The 13,083-nt window shown below is 52.8% G+C and overlaps 1 protein-coding gene across 2 annotated transcripts in view; it reads left to right on the top strand.

Annotated features, from left to right (window-relative positions):
• Positions 1-8,244, top strand: part of IRF8 (interferon regulatory factor 8) — an 18,740-nt gene extending 10,496 nt beyond the window's left edge. Inside the window, exons 5-8 of one of the 2 annotated variants that reach the window (XM_024735699.1) lie at positions 972-1,022; positions 5,512-5,898; positions 6,552-6,667; positions 7,194-8,244. In XM_024735699.1, the coding sequence (XP_024591467.1) occupies positions 972-1,022; positions 5,512-5,898; positions 6,552-6,667; positions 7,194-7,370 (731 nt within the window). In that variant the 3' untranslated portion in view covers positions 7,371-8,244. The remainder of the gene's footprint in view (positions 1-971; positions 1,023-5,511; positions 5,899-6,551; positions 6,668-7,193) is intronic. The other variant, XM_024735700.1, reaches the window with a different exon arrangement.
• Positions 8,245-13,083: the final 4,839 nt, after the last annotated feature.

A 13,083-nucleotide genomic window follows, 5' to 3' on the forward strand; every position in this document is an offset into this window, starting at 1 on the left:
CAGGCTGCCGTGATCCCCATTTTCCTGAAGGTGACTGAGCCCAGGGAGCTGGCGTGGCTTCCGGGCCCGAGGGCACAGCCCAACCACGCCTTTGCGCCCCACTTGCCACTGTCCCCTGGAGGCACAGTGTCCTTCCTGTCGGCGGTCGCGCGCCCCGCTGTGCCCCTGGGAAGGGTGGACGGAGGGGCGGGACACCAGAGGGAAGATGCAGCGGGGCTCGTAGGTCCGTTAGGACAGTCTTGTGACGTGAGGACCCCTGAGAGCCAAGGATCTCCCCTGAGATGGGGAGAGCTTGGAGCCCTGGATTCGAATCCCATGCCAGGAAGTTGCGTATCTTATTCAAGCCTCAGTTTCCTTGACTATAAAATGGAGACACCGGGACCTGCCCCCTCGGGGTCGTGAGGACTGAGTGAGGCCTTCGTCCTCTTCTTAGCTTCTCATACCCCCCGCCCCCGCTCCTTGAAACGACCCTCCCTCCGTGGGCACGAGCCTCTTTGCCCCGCTGTCCGCTGTGGGAGACCGGGAGGTGACAGCTGGCCTAGCGGCCTCAGAGTTGGCCAGGCTGCTGGGGGACAACGTCGCCCCAGGTCCCTGTGCTGCGGCTGCGCGACCGGGAACACCCGCTGGGCTCCGGGCTCCCCTCCGGGGCAAGGCCTGGGGGAGGGGCCGCAGTCCAGGGGTATTTCAGGAGCAGACCCTGGGGCGGGAAGGAAGTGTGGCCCCATGGTGTCACGCCGACACACAATCAGAGATCCCACAGCACGGGGGAAGGCTCCTCCCCCTGCCCGCCCGTCGGGTTGAGGTCTGGCTTTATGAAACAAGGGTCGCTGTGCTGGGAGGGAACACCCTGAATGCAGCGGAAGCCTGCGGCGGGGCCTCCGGAGCACGCACGTGCGGCTCCTAAGGAGACTGGGTCCCCGCACACGGCTGGGGGTCTGGCTGGGTCTCACGCTGCTTTTGTCTCTCTCCAGCAGGCCTGCCGCTGGTGCCAGGGTACAGCACCTACGACGCGCACCACGCAGGTACGGAGGGGCTCGGGGCGGGCCGGGGGTAGGCCAGGCGAGCTCTCTGAACAAAGCCCTGCGGACCCGTGGGGGCCCACGAGGGCTGCGGACGAGCGCGATCCAGTGTCGGCAGTTGGGAGTCCGATTCCTTCTCACCGTGTGGCTCGGGAACAAGTGGTGGTCTTCTTGGCTTCGTCTTGGGTCGGACCAACAGACCCAGAGAGTTCTTTCTGGGTGTAATTATGCAGGAGAAAGAGCGTGGGCACAGACACGCTCGAGGCCCAGCTCTGTGTGACCCCAGGTGGAGTAACGGAACCGTTCGGAACTTCAGGCACCTCACCTATAAAGTAGGAACAACGGTGACAGCCACCTCACCAGAGTGCTCTGAGGTTTTAACGAAGTGTTATTACAGCTTTCTGGTAGGGACATAATTGGTCAGCGTTCCTGGGGTCAGTTTCCTTTACTGACATACCCTCTCCCACACCCAAGCCTGTAGCGATAGGGATGCTAATAACAGTGACGACGACGACAGTGGTGACGGTGTTGATGATGACGGAGGTGGTGGTGGTGGTGAAGCTGGTGCTAGCTGGGTGCCAGGATCCGTGCTGAGACTTTCACGGCCTCATCTCAGTACGGCACCAGCTCTAGGTAGCTGCCGTTACTGTTCCCACTGCACAGGCTCAGAAACCCTGTGTCACGCAGCTCGTGGGCCGCCGAGCTGGGCCGTTCCGTCCGTGCCCCTGTCCCTTGCGGGCAGAGGTGGCCTGGGCCACACGGTTGTCTGGTTTTGCTGGGGATTCTGGAATTTAACATTCGGGCTCATCGGTGGCATCTTCAGGGCAGAGGAAGGCGGTGTCTTCCCCAGTAGCTGCCCTGTTCTGTGAGAAGCGAGCGGCTTGACTCATCAAGATGGCCCACAGGACGTTAGGGCTGCGGGCTTCGGGCCTCCTGGTGTAGCGGAGGAAACGGGGCTCAGGGAGCAGTGTCTCGACCAAGGCCCTCAGGGGACGGGTGTATTGGGGGGGCGGGGGCGGAGCCAGGTCTCACCCAGGCCAGAAGATTATAAAGCAAACCACCCTCCTGTTCTCAGAGCTCTTAAGCATTGCACGGCAGCCCTGCGAGCTGGGGGCTGTTAGAACTCCGTCTTCACAGAAGAGGAAACGAACAGGCTTAGAGGTTAAGTTGCTGGCCGTAGGTCCCACGGCTGGGAAGAGGGGTGCAGGGCTCAAACCCAGGCATCTGGTGCGAGCCTGTTGTTGAGACCGCTTTCTGCCTGGGTCACGGGGCCGTGGCCCAGGGAGTCTGCTGACTGATGCTTTCTGGGGGCAGAAGAGTAGCCGGGCACAGGGCTGCGGCATCTGGGTGAGCGAAGACGGTTTAGGGAGGAAGTTTCCCGGGTTGTTCCAGAGCTTCTCAGTGCCCCACGTGTGAGGAGACTCACAGCCACTGCCTCGTGCCGAGAAAGTCCTAAAACGTTCTTGTAGAAGTTGTGGACTTCGGTCCCTCTGTTCCGTTCACACACCCACCGCTAGGTGAATAAGCTGGCAAGGGCGGAGGCAGTGAGTGAAACGGACAGGTGAAAGGCGCCAGGGAGCGGTAGGGAGTGTGGCAAAGTGGAACCCCATGCCCACCGTGCTGCCCTGTGGACTCGCAGACCCAGCCGGCCTTGCTTTCCCCGTTTACTGTAGAGAAACCAGAGGTCTGGATTTTTATGTGAAACATCCCATGTAAAACGCTGGCTACAGACACGTGTTGACAGCACCCCACTGTGCTGGCGGATCCACACGCGCCTCGGGCCGCCAGCGTGTGCTCTCGACTGTGTCGTTGAAGTGACCAGGGTCAAGGGTATCGTCTGGAACTGTCAAGAGTGGCGGGAGTGGCAGGCAAGGAGCTGGCCTGCTGGGGAGGGCTGGGTCCAGGCCCCCAAATTGGCAGTCGCGTCGTCGGGGCGAGCGCCTTCACTTGTCTATGCCCCGGTTTGCTTACCTGGAAAATGGTGTCATTATGGATAGTCTCCATCTCAAGGGGTCGCTTTGAGGACTCAATATGCTAATGGGTCCCCACCACTGGGCTCAGCACCAGGTACGGCTGTGAGACCAGGGATGGGACATAACTTCAAGGGTCTCATCTGCGCAGCTCGTCTTTTGTCCCGTCGTCCCAGTTTATTTAACCATCGCTTACACGGTGCTTACACGTGCCGGGCACAAATGCGAGCCCACACTGTCCTCACAGCTGCCCGGCGGGGTGGGGCCGTCGTCTCCACTCTGCTGATGGGGAGACTGAGGCTCGGAGTGGTGGAGCTGCTGCCCGGGCAACCCAGCTGGGGCCACACGCCAGGCGCCCAGGCTCCAGAGCCCGTGCCCCTGACATCTGTGCTGAGCCGCCAGCGTGGTCAGACTGACCCCCAGCAGGGCTGTCCTCGGTGGGCGAGTGGCTAAACCGGGCGCAAGACGCGGTTGCCGTGCGGCTCTTAGGTCCGCAGGAAGGCTGGCCTGCGCTCCCCGGTGGCCGGGCTGAGGCGCTTCTCCTCCGGGGCCTCCACCGCTCGGCTGGAGCGGCCGTGTGTCCCCGCTCAGGCCTTGCCAGCCCGCGCCGCCCCTCAGCAGAGGCCATTTGCACAGCCCTCCTGGGCCTGTCTGGAGCACCTGTGCAGCAGCTGTTCACACGGCCCAGAGGCGCTGGCATGAGATAAGGCCTGGGCGATGACAGGGCAAAGGAGCAGAGCGGTGGCAGAGTCAATCTGGAGCATTTCATCCATTTGGGACAAAGGTCAGAATTGCTCTGGAGTGTGGGGAGAGGAGCGTGGAGCATTAGGTGGTGTAGACACGGCACGTGGGGAGGGTGGTGAGCGGGGGACGAGATGCGGGCTGGGATGCGGGTGCTGTTGAGCCCGCTCAGGCCTCAGTTTCCCCAAATGTCAAGTAAACGCGTTGGACTGGACCACCTGAAGCCCTGACCCACAACCCCGCGTGATTTGGGAACGCCACTGAACTCCGACGTGGGAGAAAACGGAGCCTGGGGTACGGACCAGGGAGTTGTGCCGTTTGAGCGGAGCCCAGTGGGCGGTTCCGAGGAATCAGGAGTGCACGGCAGCGTTAACCCAGGCCAGGCGGGTGGCTGCTCGCGGGGCCGCCCCTGACAGTGGGGCAGCTGGTGCGCTGCACAGCTCTCGGGGGCACCACGGAGTTGGGCCACTCACAGCTTGTGTGGCTCCAGAGGCAGCCCTCGGCGGGTCTGGGGCACTTGGAAGGTGCCCTGAACTCACCAAGCTCATTGGTAGTGTGTGTACTTCTTGTAGCTTAAGGTAGTAAGAAAGATGCAGCTCCCTCTGCGGGTGTCCCTGGACTGCCTGTTGTCTTCACTCCCGCCTTAGTTTAGAGGTTCCCAAACAGTGGTCACGTGAGCCCCGCCTTCGCAGTTGGTTTTCATATCTGAGTACCGCCTGGACTATTATTAATGTCTGACTTTTCTCTAAGTTTCACTTTTAAAAAATTAAGTTGAATTTAAATGGGGACCATCTGTCATTGCCTGTAAAGGTGGAACCCGTGCCACTTGCTGTAAGTAGGAACTCGGAGGCCAAAGCAAAGCCAGGGGCAACCAGACACACTGTTCAGAAATTCTGGCCGTTATATTACCCCCACCCAAGGCTCAGAGGCTCAAGTTCTCTGCCTCGTTTGAAAGGGAGGTTGTCAGAATTACGTGTTAAGGGTCCATCGGCACCAAACTAGGGCTTTCTTTGATCAGAGATGGAGAGAATATTGAAAATGGAATAACCTCTTCATTTATGTAATGCTGTCTCCCCCCGCCCCCCAGTCATCTTACGTGTGGCACATTTTGGGAAACGTTGCCTTAACTTGAGTACTTTTCAGACTTCTTCCTGAGAACAGGTTTGGAGGAAAGGTTTTGGAGCGATTCTTAATTGGAAATTCAGGGAACCCCAAGGCGACTGTGAATCTGTCAGGAAAAAGGTTACATCTTTGTTTTCACTAACCTGGAAATCAAATCTAGCATTTCCTTCCATTATGAACGTAGGCAGTACTGTGTGTGTGTGTGTTTGCGTGTGTACATATGTATGTACATTCGTATACGTGCATGTGTATATATGTGCGTATACATCTAGTATAAATTGTATGTTGTGTACACGATAGTGGTAGAGCAGGGCCTGTGAGATGGAGTTATTTTCCGAAGAATTTAAGTTGTCACAACATCGTTTTACCCTCAACCGTGACTTGTAAATTACAGAGACCATCCCCAGAGGGAGGGAGGACCCTCCAGCAATTTTTACTGTGTTTTGAATCACTGGCTTCCTTAGTGATTCTGTGCATTTATTCGTGCTTATAAAAACATTATTTCTAGAAGGGGGGCGTGAACTTCCCCAGAATGCCGAAGATTCCCAGGGTTAAGCCCCCCCCCCCCCCGGGAGAAAGGCAGGCTCCGGCCACGTTGGCACAGAAGGGACCGGGGCCCCTTCTCCCGCGGCCCCTGACCTGTCCCCGTCTCCCCACAGCCTTCTCCCAGATGGTCATCAGCTTCTACTACGGGGGCAAGCTGGTGGGCCAGACCACCACCACGTGCCCCGAGGGCTGCCGCCTGTCCCTGGGCCAGCCCGGCCTGCCCGGCGGTAAGCTGTGTGGGCCCGAGGGCCTGGAGCTGGTGCGCTTCCCGCCGGCCGACGCCATCCCCAGTGAGCGGCAGCGGCAGGTGACACGGAAGCTGTTTGGGCACCTGGAGCGTGGCGTCCTCCTGCACAGCAGCCGGCAGGGCGTGCTGGTCAAGCGGCAGTGCCAGGGCCGCGTGTTCTACAGCGGCAACGCCGCGGCGGGCAGGGGTGGCCCCAACAAGCTGGAGCGCGACGAGGTGGTCAAGGTCTTCGACACCAGCCAGTTCTTCCGAGGTCAGTCCCGACCCGCCTCCCTCCCACCTGTGCGTCCAGGGGTGGCCGGCGGAGGAGAGGCCCCAGCTAGGGGGCAGCAGGGCGGCCCTGCGTTTGAACCCTGCCCGTTCTCCCCGAGCCACCCAGGCCCCTCCCTGCCTGACTCCCGGCGTCTAGAGGGGGTGCCCGCAGAGGGAGCGCCTGTGCGGTTCTTTCCCTGTGCAGCTGTCAGAGGATTAAGGAACTTAGCGCCTTGCCACGTCGTTGGGGGCTGTCCCCGGGCCCTGGGGAGCTGGTTACTGACACAGAGTCTCAGGCCCCAGCTCGGGCCTGCGCGGTCAGAATCTGCAGCTTGGCAAGGTCCCCGGGCAGCCGTGTCCACGTCCTGAGACAGTGACCTTGTGCAGGGGAGCGCTGCCCGAGGCTGCCGTCATCCTGGGAGGCGTGTGGCTAGGATCCCACGCCCGCGAGTTCCTCCTGGAAGGTCGGGACGTGTGAAATCAGTCACTCTGGTCCCCTGAGGCCGCTGGCCAGAGAACTCCCGGGGGCTTTCTGTAGAAGGGGCCCCGCGAAGGGGGACGAGCTCAGGTGCGAAAGCCCTGAGTCCACCTGGCCGAGGGGGGTCGCAAGGCCAGGATTCGCCGACACCTTCCCCTGCGCTGGTGTCCCCGCAGAGCTGCAGCAGTTCTACAACAGCCAGAACCGGCTTCCCGACAGCAGGGTGGTGCTGTGCTTCGGAGAGGAGTTTCCAGATATGACCCCGCTGCGCTCCAAGCTCATTCTCGTGCAGGTGAGAACCGGCGGCTTCAGGGCTCGCGTCCAGACCTTGCAGCCTGCACGTCTGGCAGGGGACCAGGCAGCAGGGCCCGGGGGGAGCTCCACCCATGTGCAGGCTTGGACGAGCGCTTCAGGTGGGGGAAGGAGACTCTTTTCACCCCTGAACTATCTTCTCATGTTCCAGGACTCTCAGAGTCCACGTTGTTTCCCCTCCTTTTGTTTAGGTCGTTGTTTAAAACTCAAAACCTCCTTTTCAGAAGGAGTTGCCCCTGTTCAGTTGTCTTAAGGTCTAAGTTGACAGATTAGCGCTTTGCCAGCCCTTGTTTAACTCTAGTCAAAGACGTGAACTCTAACCGGTGGAATTCTGGACCCCGGCTCGCCAGACTGGAGCACTGCGGGGAGAGTATACATAGGACTGCTTGTTCATTCATCCACTGGAGGCCTGGAGGCTCTGATGGATGGCTCCAGACCGGGGTAATCAGAGAGGCCCACCTCACTCCCCACCTCCACCTCTGACCTTGTGGTGCGTGTCCCTCCAGATCGAGCAGCTCTACGTCCGACAGCTGGTGGAAGAGGCTGGGAAGAGCTGCAGCGCCGGCTCTGTGATGCAGGCTCCCGAGGAGCCCCTGCCAGACCAGGTCTTCCGCATGTTTCCAGATATTTGCGCCTCACACCAGAGACCTTTTTTCAGAGAAAACCAACAGATCACAGTTTAAGTCTCTCTCTCGGGCACCCCGCCCCGCCCACGTCTAGAATTCCATTATTACAATTACTGTCGTAATTATTTAAGGATGTGGATCCCTCTGACCTGGGGTGGAAGGCTTTACCCCTGCTCTTCATTTAGTAAGGGCGTCCTCTGAGGACGTGACAGGGAAACAGAGCTGTGCCCCACGTCTACCGTTCAGGTGTAAGCATTGAAACTTGCACCAGATGCTCTGGAGGCTGTAACTATAACTTGTGATTAAAACATTTATTTCCTGCATTTCCCCCTAATTACCATTAGTTGCTATGACTCTTTCAGTATTTGGGGATACTTGATATTTCCAAAGACCTGGCATTCAATTTTATTAGCAAATAAACAGCTGTTTCCAGAACAGAAATCTGGAGTAGAAGATCAGTTTAACTTTGGTTAGAGCTATAGCGTTATCATTTCATATGCTTGATTCAGTGAAGTGTCTTCTTTTAAGCATGTTAATAAGATTTAAAGACACCTGGATACCAGCCTTCCTTTAATAAGTGAAAGCACAACGCTTGGGCTTTTAGAAGAACGCATCGTCTTCCTAGAATTTGGTGCCAGGAGAGCATTTCCATTGCCAGGTGAACTGGTGTGTTTTCATCTTCAGACAATGAAAACTTTCCTTTGGGGCCTTTGTTGCCAGGAAGCTTAGAGCTAAGTTTATTTTTTCATTTCTGTAATTAAGTCATCTGACATACCTCTCTCTTCTTCATTCTAAATGGTTTTGACCTGTTTTTAAAATATTTGTACTTTTAATTGCCCTTTTTAAGTTAATTGTCCTATTGTAAACTGCCTTGAATCTTTTTTTTTTTTTATAAAGTGGGCAGGATATAAACCACAAGTTCAAAAAATAATTGTGGATGGCACCAGCTTTTTGACCGTGGCTTCGATTCAGTCAACCCATTCGTGGGCCTCCGACGTGGAACGTGGGAGGGCAGCTGGAGTCGACTGGGGAACACAGGGTGAGATGTGTCAGCTTCTCACCACTATGCTGGTCCCCTAGCCCCAGTACTCCTTGCAGTCAAAGAAAGATGACCCCACTCAGTGTGGAGAAAAGGGAACCCTCCTACACTGCCAGTTGGGGGGAATGTAAGTTGGTGCAGCCACTATGGAGAACAGTATGGAGGTTCCTTAAAAAACTAAAAATAGACTCACCATATGATCCCGCACTCCCACTCCTGAGCATATATCCAGTCAAAACAATAATTCGAACAGATACCCGCACCCTTATGTTCATAGCAGCACTACTCAACAGTAGCCAACACATGGAAATGACCTAAATGTCCATCAGCAGAGGAACGGATAAAGAAGGTGTGGTACATATACACAGTGGAACACTGCCCAGCCATAAACAAGAATGAAAGGATGCCATTTGCAGCAACACGGCTGGACCTAGAGATTATCACACTAAGTGAAGTTAGAGAAAGACAGATACGGTATGATAGCACTTGTATGTGGCATCTAAGATACAACACAAGTGAACCTATCTGAAAAAGAAACAGATTCACAGAACAGAACTTGTGGTTGCCAAGGGGGTGGCTGGGGGAGGGATGGACTGGGAGTTTGGGATTAGCAGGTGGAAACTATTATATACAGAATGGATACACAAAAGATCCTACTGTACAGCACAGGGAGCTATATCCAAAATCCTGTGATAAACCATAATGGAGAAAAACACGAAAAAAATATATAACTGAATTGCTGTGCTGTCCAGTGGAAATTAGAACAACATTGTAAATCAACTATACTTCAGTAAAATTTTTAAAAATTGTGGTAAAATACACATAAAATTTTTAAAAACTGACCCCACTGCACACCAAATTCTACCCTTCAACGTAGTGGGATTCCAACAGAGAGAGAAGTCCCAGTTTTAGCCCTGGAAGAACCTACCCTATTTACTAGCAAATAACGTGCATCTCCTCCCCCAAAAACATATCCACATATTTACCCTCAATCATGATACTAATCAAAAGCCAGATAGGAGCCTGAAAACAACGGCTTGCTTGGCTTTCTGGTTCACAATATTGCACTGACCTTCCAATGTGCAGGATAATGTGTCTCTACGACCACTTAAAATCACTTTCGTAATTACAAAGCACTTGATACCCATGGCATTTTTCACAGAACTAGAACAAAAACTTTAAAAATTTGTATGGAAACACAAAAGACCCCGAACAGCCAAAGCAATCTTAAGAAAGAAAAACTGAGCTGGAGGAATCTGGCTTCCTGACTTCAGACTATACTACAAAGCAACAGTAATCAAGTCAGTACGGTACTGGCCCAAAAACAGAAATACAGATCAATGGAATACGATACAGAGTCCATAGATAAACCCACGCACCTGTGATCAACTAATCTATGACAAAGGCAGCAAGAATATACAATGGAGAAAATACAGTCTCTTCAATAAGTGGTTAAAATCAATCAATCGCTAAGAAAAAAAAGTGGTGCTGGGGAAACTGGACAACTGCATGTAAGAGAATGAAATTAGAACACTAACACCAAACACAATTTAAACTCTAAAGACCTAAGATGTAAGACTGGATAGTCTAAAACTCTTAGAGGAAAACACAGACATAACACTCTGTTATAGATCACAGAATATCTTTTTTGATCCACCTCCTACAGTAATGAAAATAAAAACAAAAATAAACAAATGGGACCTAATTAAACTTAAAAGCTTTTGCACAGCAAAAGAAACCATAAACAAAGTGAAAAGACAACCCAGAGAATGGGAGAAAATATTTGCAAACAAAGTGACCGACAAGGGATTAATCTCCAAAATATACAAACAGCTCATGCAGCTCAGTATCAGAAAAACAACAAAATCCCAATAAAGAAATGGGCAGCAGATCTAAATAGACATTTCCCCAAAGAAGACACACAGATGGCCAAGAGGCACATGAAAAGATGCTCAACATCGCTAATCATTAGAGAAATGCAAATCAAAACTACAATGAGTTACCACCTCACACCAGTTAGAATGGGCATCGTTAAAAAGTCCACAAACAATAAATGCTGGAGAGGGCGTGGAGAAAAGGGAAACCTCCTACACTGTTGGTGGGAATGTAAATTGGTGCAGCCACTACGGAGAACAGAATGGAGGTGCCTTAAAAAACTAAAAATAGAATTTCTATATGACCCAGCAATCCCACTCCTGGGCATCCATCCAGACAAAACTATAATTCGAAAAGACACATGCACCCCCGATGTTCACTGCAGCACTATTTACAATAGCCAAGACGTGGAAGCAACCTAAGTGTCCAGCGACAGAGGAACGGATAAAGAAGGTGTGGTACATACATACAATGGAACACAGCCATAAAAAAGAATGAAATAATGCCATTTGCAGCAACATGGCTGGACCTAGAGATTATCACACTAAGTGAAGTTAGAGAAAGACAACTATTTATCATATGATATCACTTATATGGGGAATCTAGTAACAAATGATACAAATGAACTTATTTACAAAACAGAAGCAGACTCATGGGCATCACAATGAAGTTTTTGGTTACTAAAGGGGAAACGGGGGGAAGTGATACATCAGGAGATTGGGATTAACATATACACACTACTATATATAAAATAGATCACCAACAAGGACCTACTGTACAGCACAGGGAGCTCCACTGTACAGCACAGGGAGCTCCACTCAATATTCTGTAATAACCTGTATGAGAAAAGAATCTGGAAAAGAATGGACATATATATATGTACAACTGATTCACTGTGCTGTACACCTGAAACACATTTTAAATGCACTCTACTCCAATAATTATTTTAAAAATAAGTAAATAAATAAGCACTTGAACATTTTTTCTAAAAAAAAAACAAACGTATTTTGCTAGATGGGTGTACCCAGGGGCAGGCCGGGACTGGACAGGCACGGCGTGGTTGAGGACCTGCAGGCTCCCCACTGCTTGGTGTCACAGAGCCTGTGGGTTTGGCCGAGTCGATCCCACAGTCAGTGGAGACACGGGGCAGGTTTGGGGTGGGGGCATTGGTGATGGTCCATTTGCTTCCCACCCACTCTCTCCAGGGTGGGGAGGAGAATTTTCTATTCGTTCTTCTTTCTCCCAGCCTGGGTCACCACCATCCCGGACTCAGAATCTCACGAGGAAAAGGCAAGGAGGGGCCTCACCTGTCAACCCTTGTTTTGAGAAGTGCGAGAAGCTGGGGTTTGAGGACATGATTGCCCCAGCTCAGCCAACCCGGTGGCCTTGTGAGAGTCCCCAGTAAAAAATCTGAAAAGTCAAAGAATGCCGTTTTATTCTTCCTGTTGCCATTTGTACGAAGGTGATGGAGGTGTGGTGTGAGCGAGATTCCATGATAGGTTCTTCAGACGTGCTGGAATTCACATGAGAATACAGGAAAACTCCAGGAGGAGTGGCTTCTCCTCTTGGGCCGACAAAGCCGACATTACATTTTTAAGGATAATAGACCTGTTTTCTGAAGTTCTGTCAGATAAAAATAGGCTTTAGTCTCTGCTCAGATGACTGTCAGAGCAGACATCTTTAATATGCCGAATTAATATTTACTTTTGCATCCATTTAAAAAGTTTATTGATCTCTTTATTAAAATAAAGTGCTTTTTAAAACGCTGCTTTTTTTTTTTTTTAAGTCATCGTCAAATCTTTTATCATTTTCATCAGATTCTAGATTCTTCAAAGGGGGGACTGCAAAACAATATTGCACTGTGATTTAAAAAAAAAAAAAAAGACTTATTTATTTGGCTGTGCCGGGTCTTAGCTGCAGACGCGGGATCTAGTTTCCTGACCAGGGATCAAACCCGGGCCCCCTGCATTGGGAGCGTGGAGTCTTACCCACTGGGCCACCAGGAAGTCCCTGCACTGTGATTTTTCAGGATTTTTTTGCTTGTTTTTTTACTAATCCTCAGAACAGTAGCAGAAAGGTCTGGAGACTTACAGACCGTACAGAACTTCTTGGAGAAAGTGTGGTATGGGCACACCATGTTTTTATGAACCCTGAGGGTTTTCTCATGCTTGACTTTCCGTGAGCTGACTGGAGAGTATGCAGGGGTGTGGAGAAGGGAGGAGGCTGGCCCTGAGCACCGTCCTGGGAGCTGCTGGAAATGACCTGTTGGAGAGCCACACATGATGGGGGAGTGCTTTCTTTCACTCACTCACACGCTCACTGTGCTGGTCCTGGGAATACAGCGGGGACACGTGGGGCCTAGTCCAGCCGTCATGGAGATGTCCTCACGGGACGTGCCCACTGAACCACCTAGGACGGACTGATGGATGGCAGGGCAGAGACAAGCTACCCGACACACTGTCTGCAAGGCCACGGGCCTTCTCCCTCCGGCTCAGGCGAGCCCAGCGGGATGGGACGGTTCTTACTCTCAGCTTAGAGATGAGGAGTCCTAGGCACAGGGCCGTGCGTGGCTGCCGCTGGGCCCTTTGTGTCCTGGGGGGCCAGCTCTTGCTGCATTGCTTCAGCGGGCTGGCCGGCCGGCCGGCCGACAGCCAGGGAGAGGCAGTGGGCAGGCAAATGGCTGGCTCTCTCGGAAGCGGGTCGCGTCGTTCCTGCACGCCACAGCCCGGGCCGTGTTTACAAGCAAGTCCTCTTCTGTCCTGTGGATTCAGGGCCACGTGTGGATACTTGATAAAGTCTGCTTCTCCCCAGAGTTCAAGACCCTGAGGCAGACAGTTGACAAATCCTTCCCACTCG

The sequence above is a fragment of the Neophocaena asiaeorientalis genome, unplaced genomic scaffold (assembly GCF_003031525.2).
Source record: "Neophocaena asiaeorientalis asiaeorientalis breed wild unplaced genomic scaffold, Neophocaena_asiaeorientalis_V1.1 scaffold40, whole genome shotgun sequence".
NCBI lineage: Eukaryota > Metazoa > Chordata > Mammalia > Artiodactyla > Phocoenidae > Neophocaena > Neophocaena asiaeorientalis.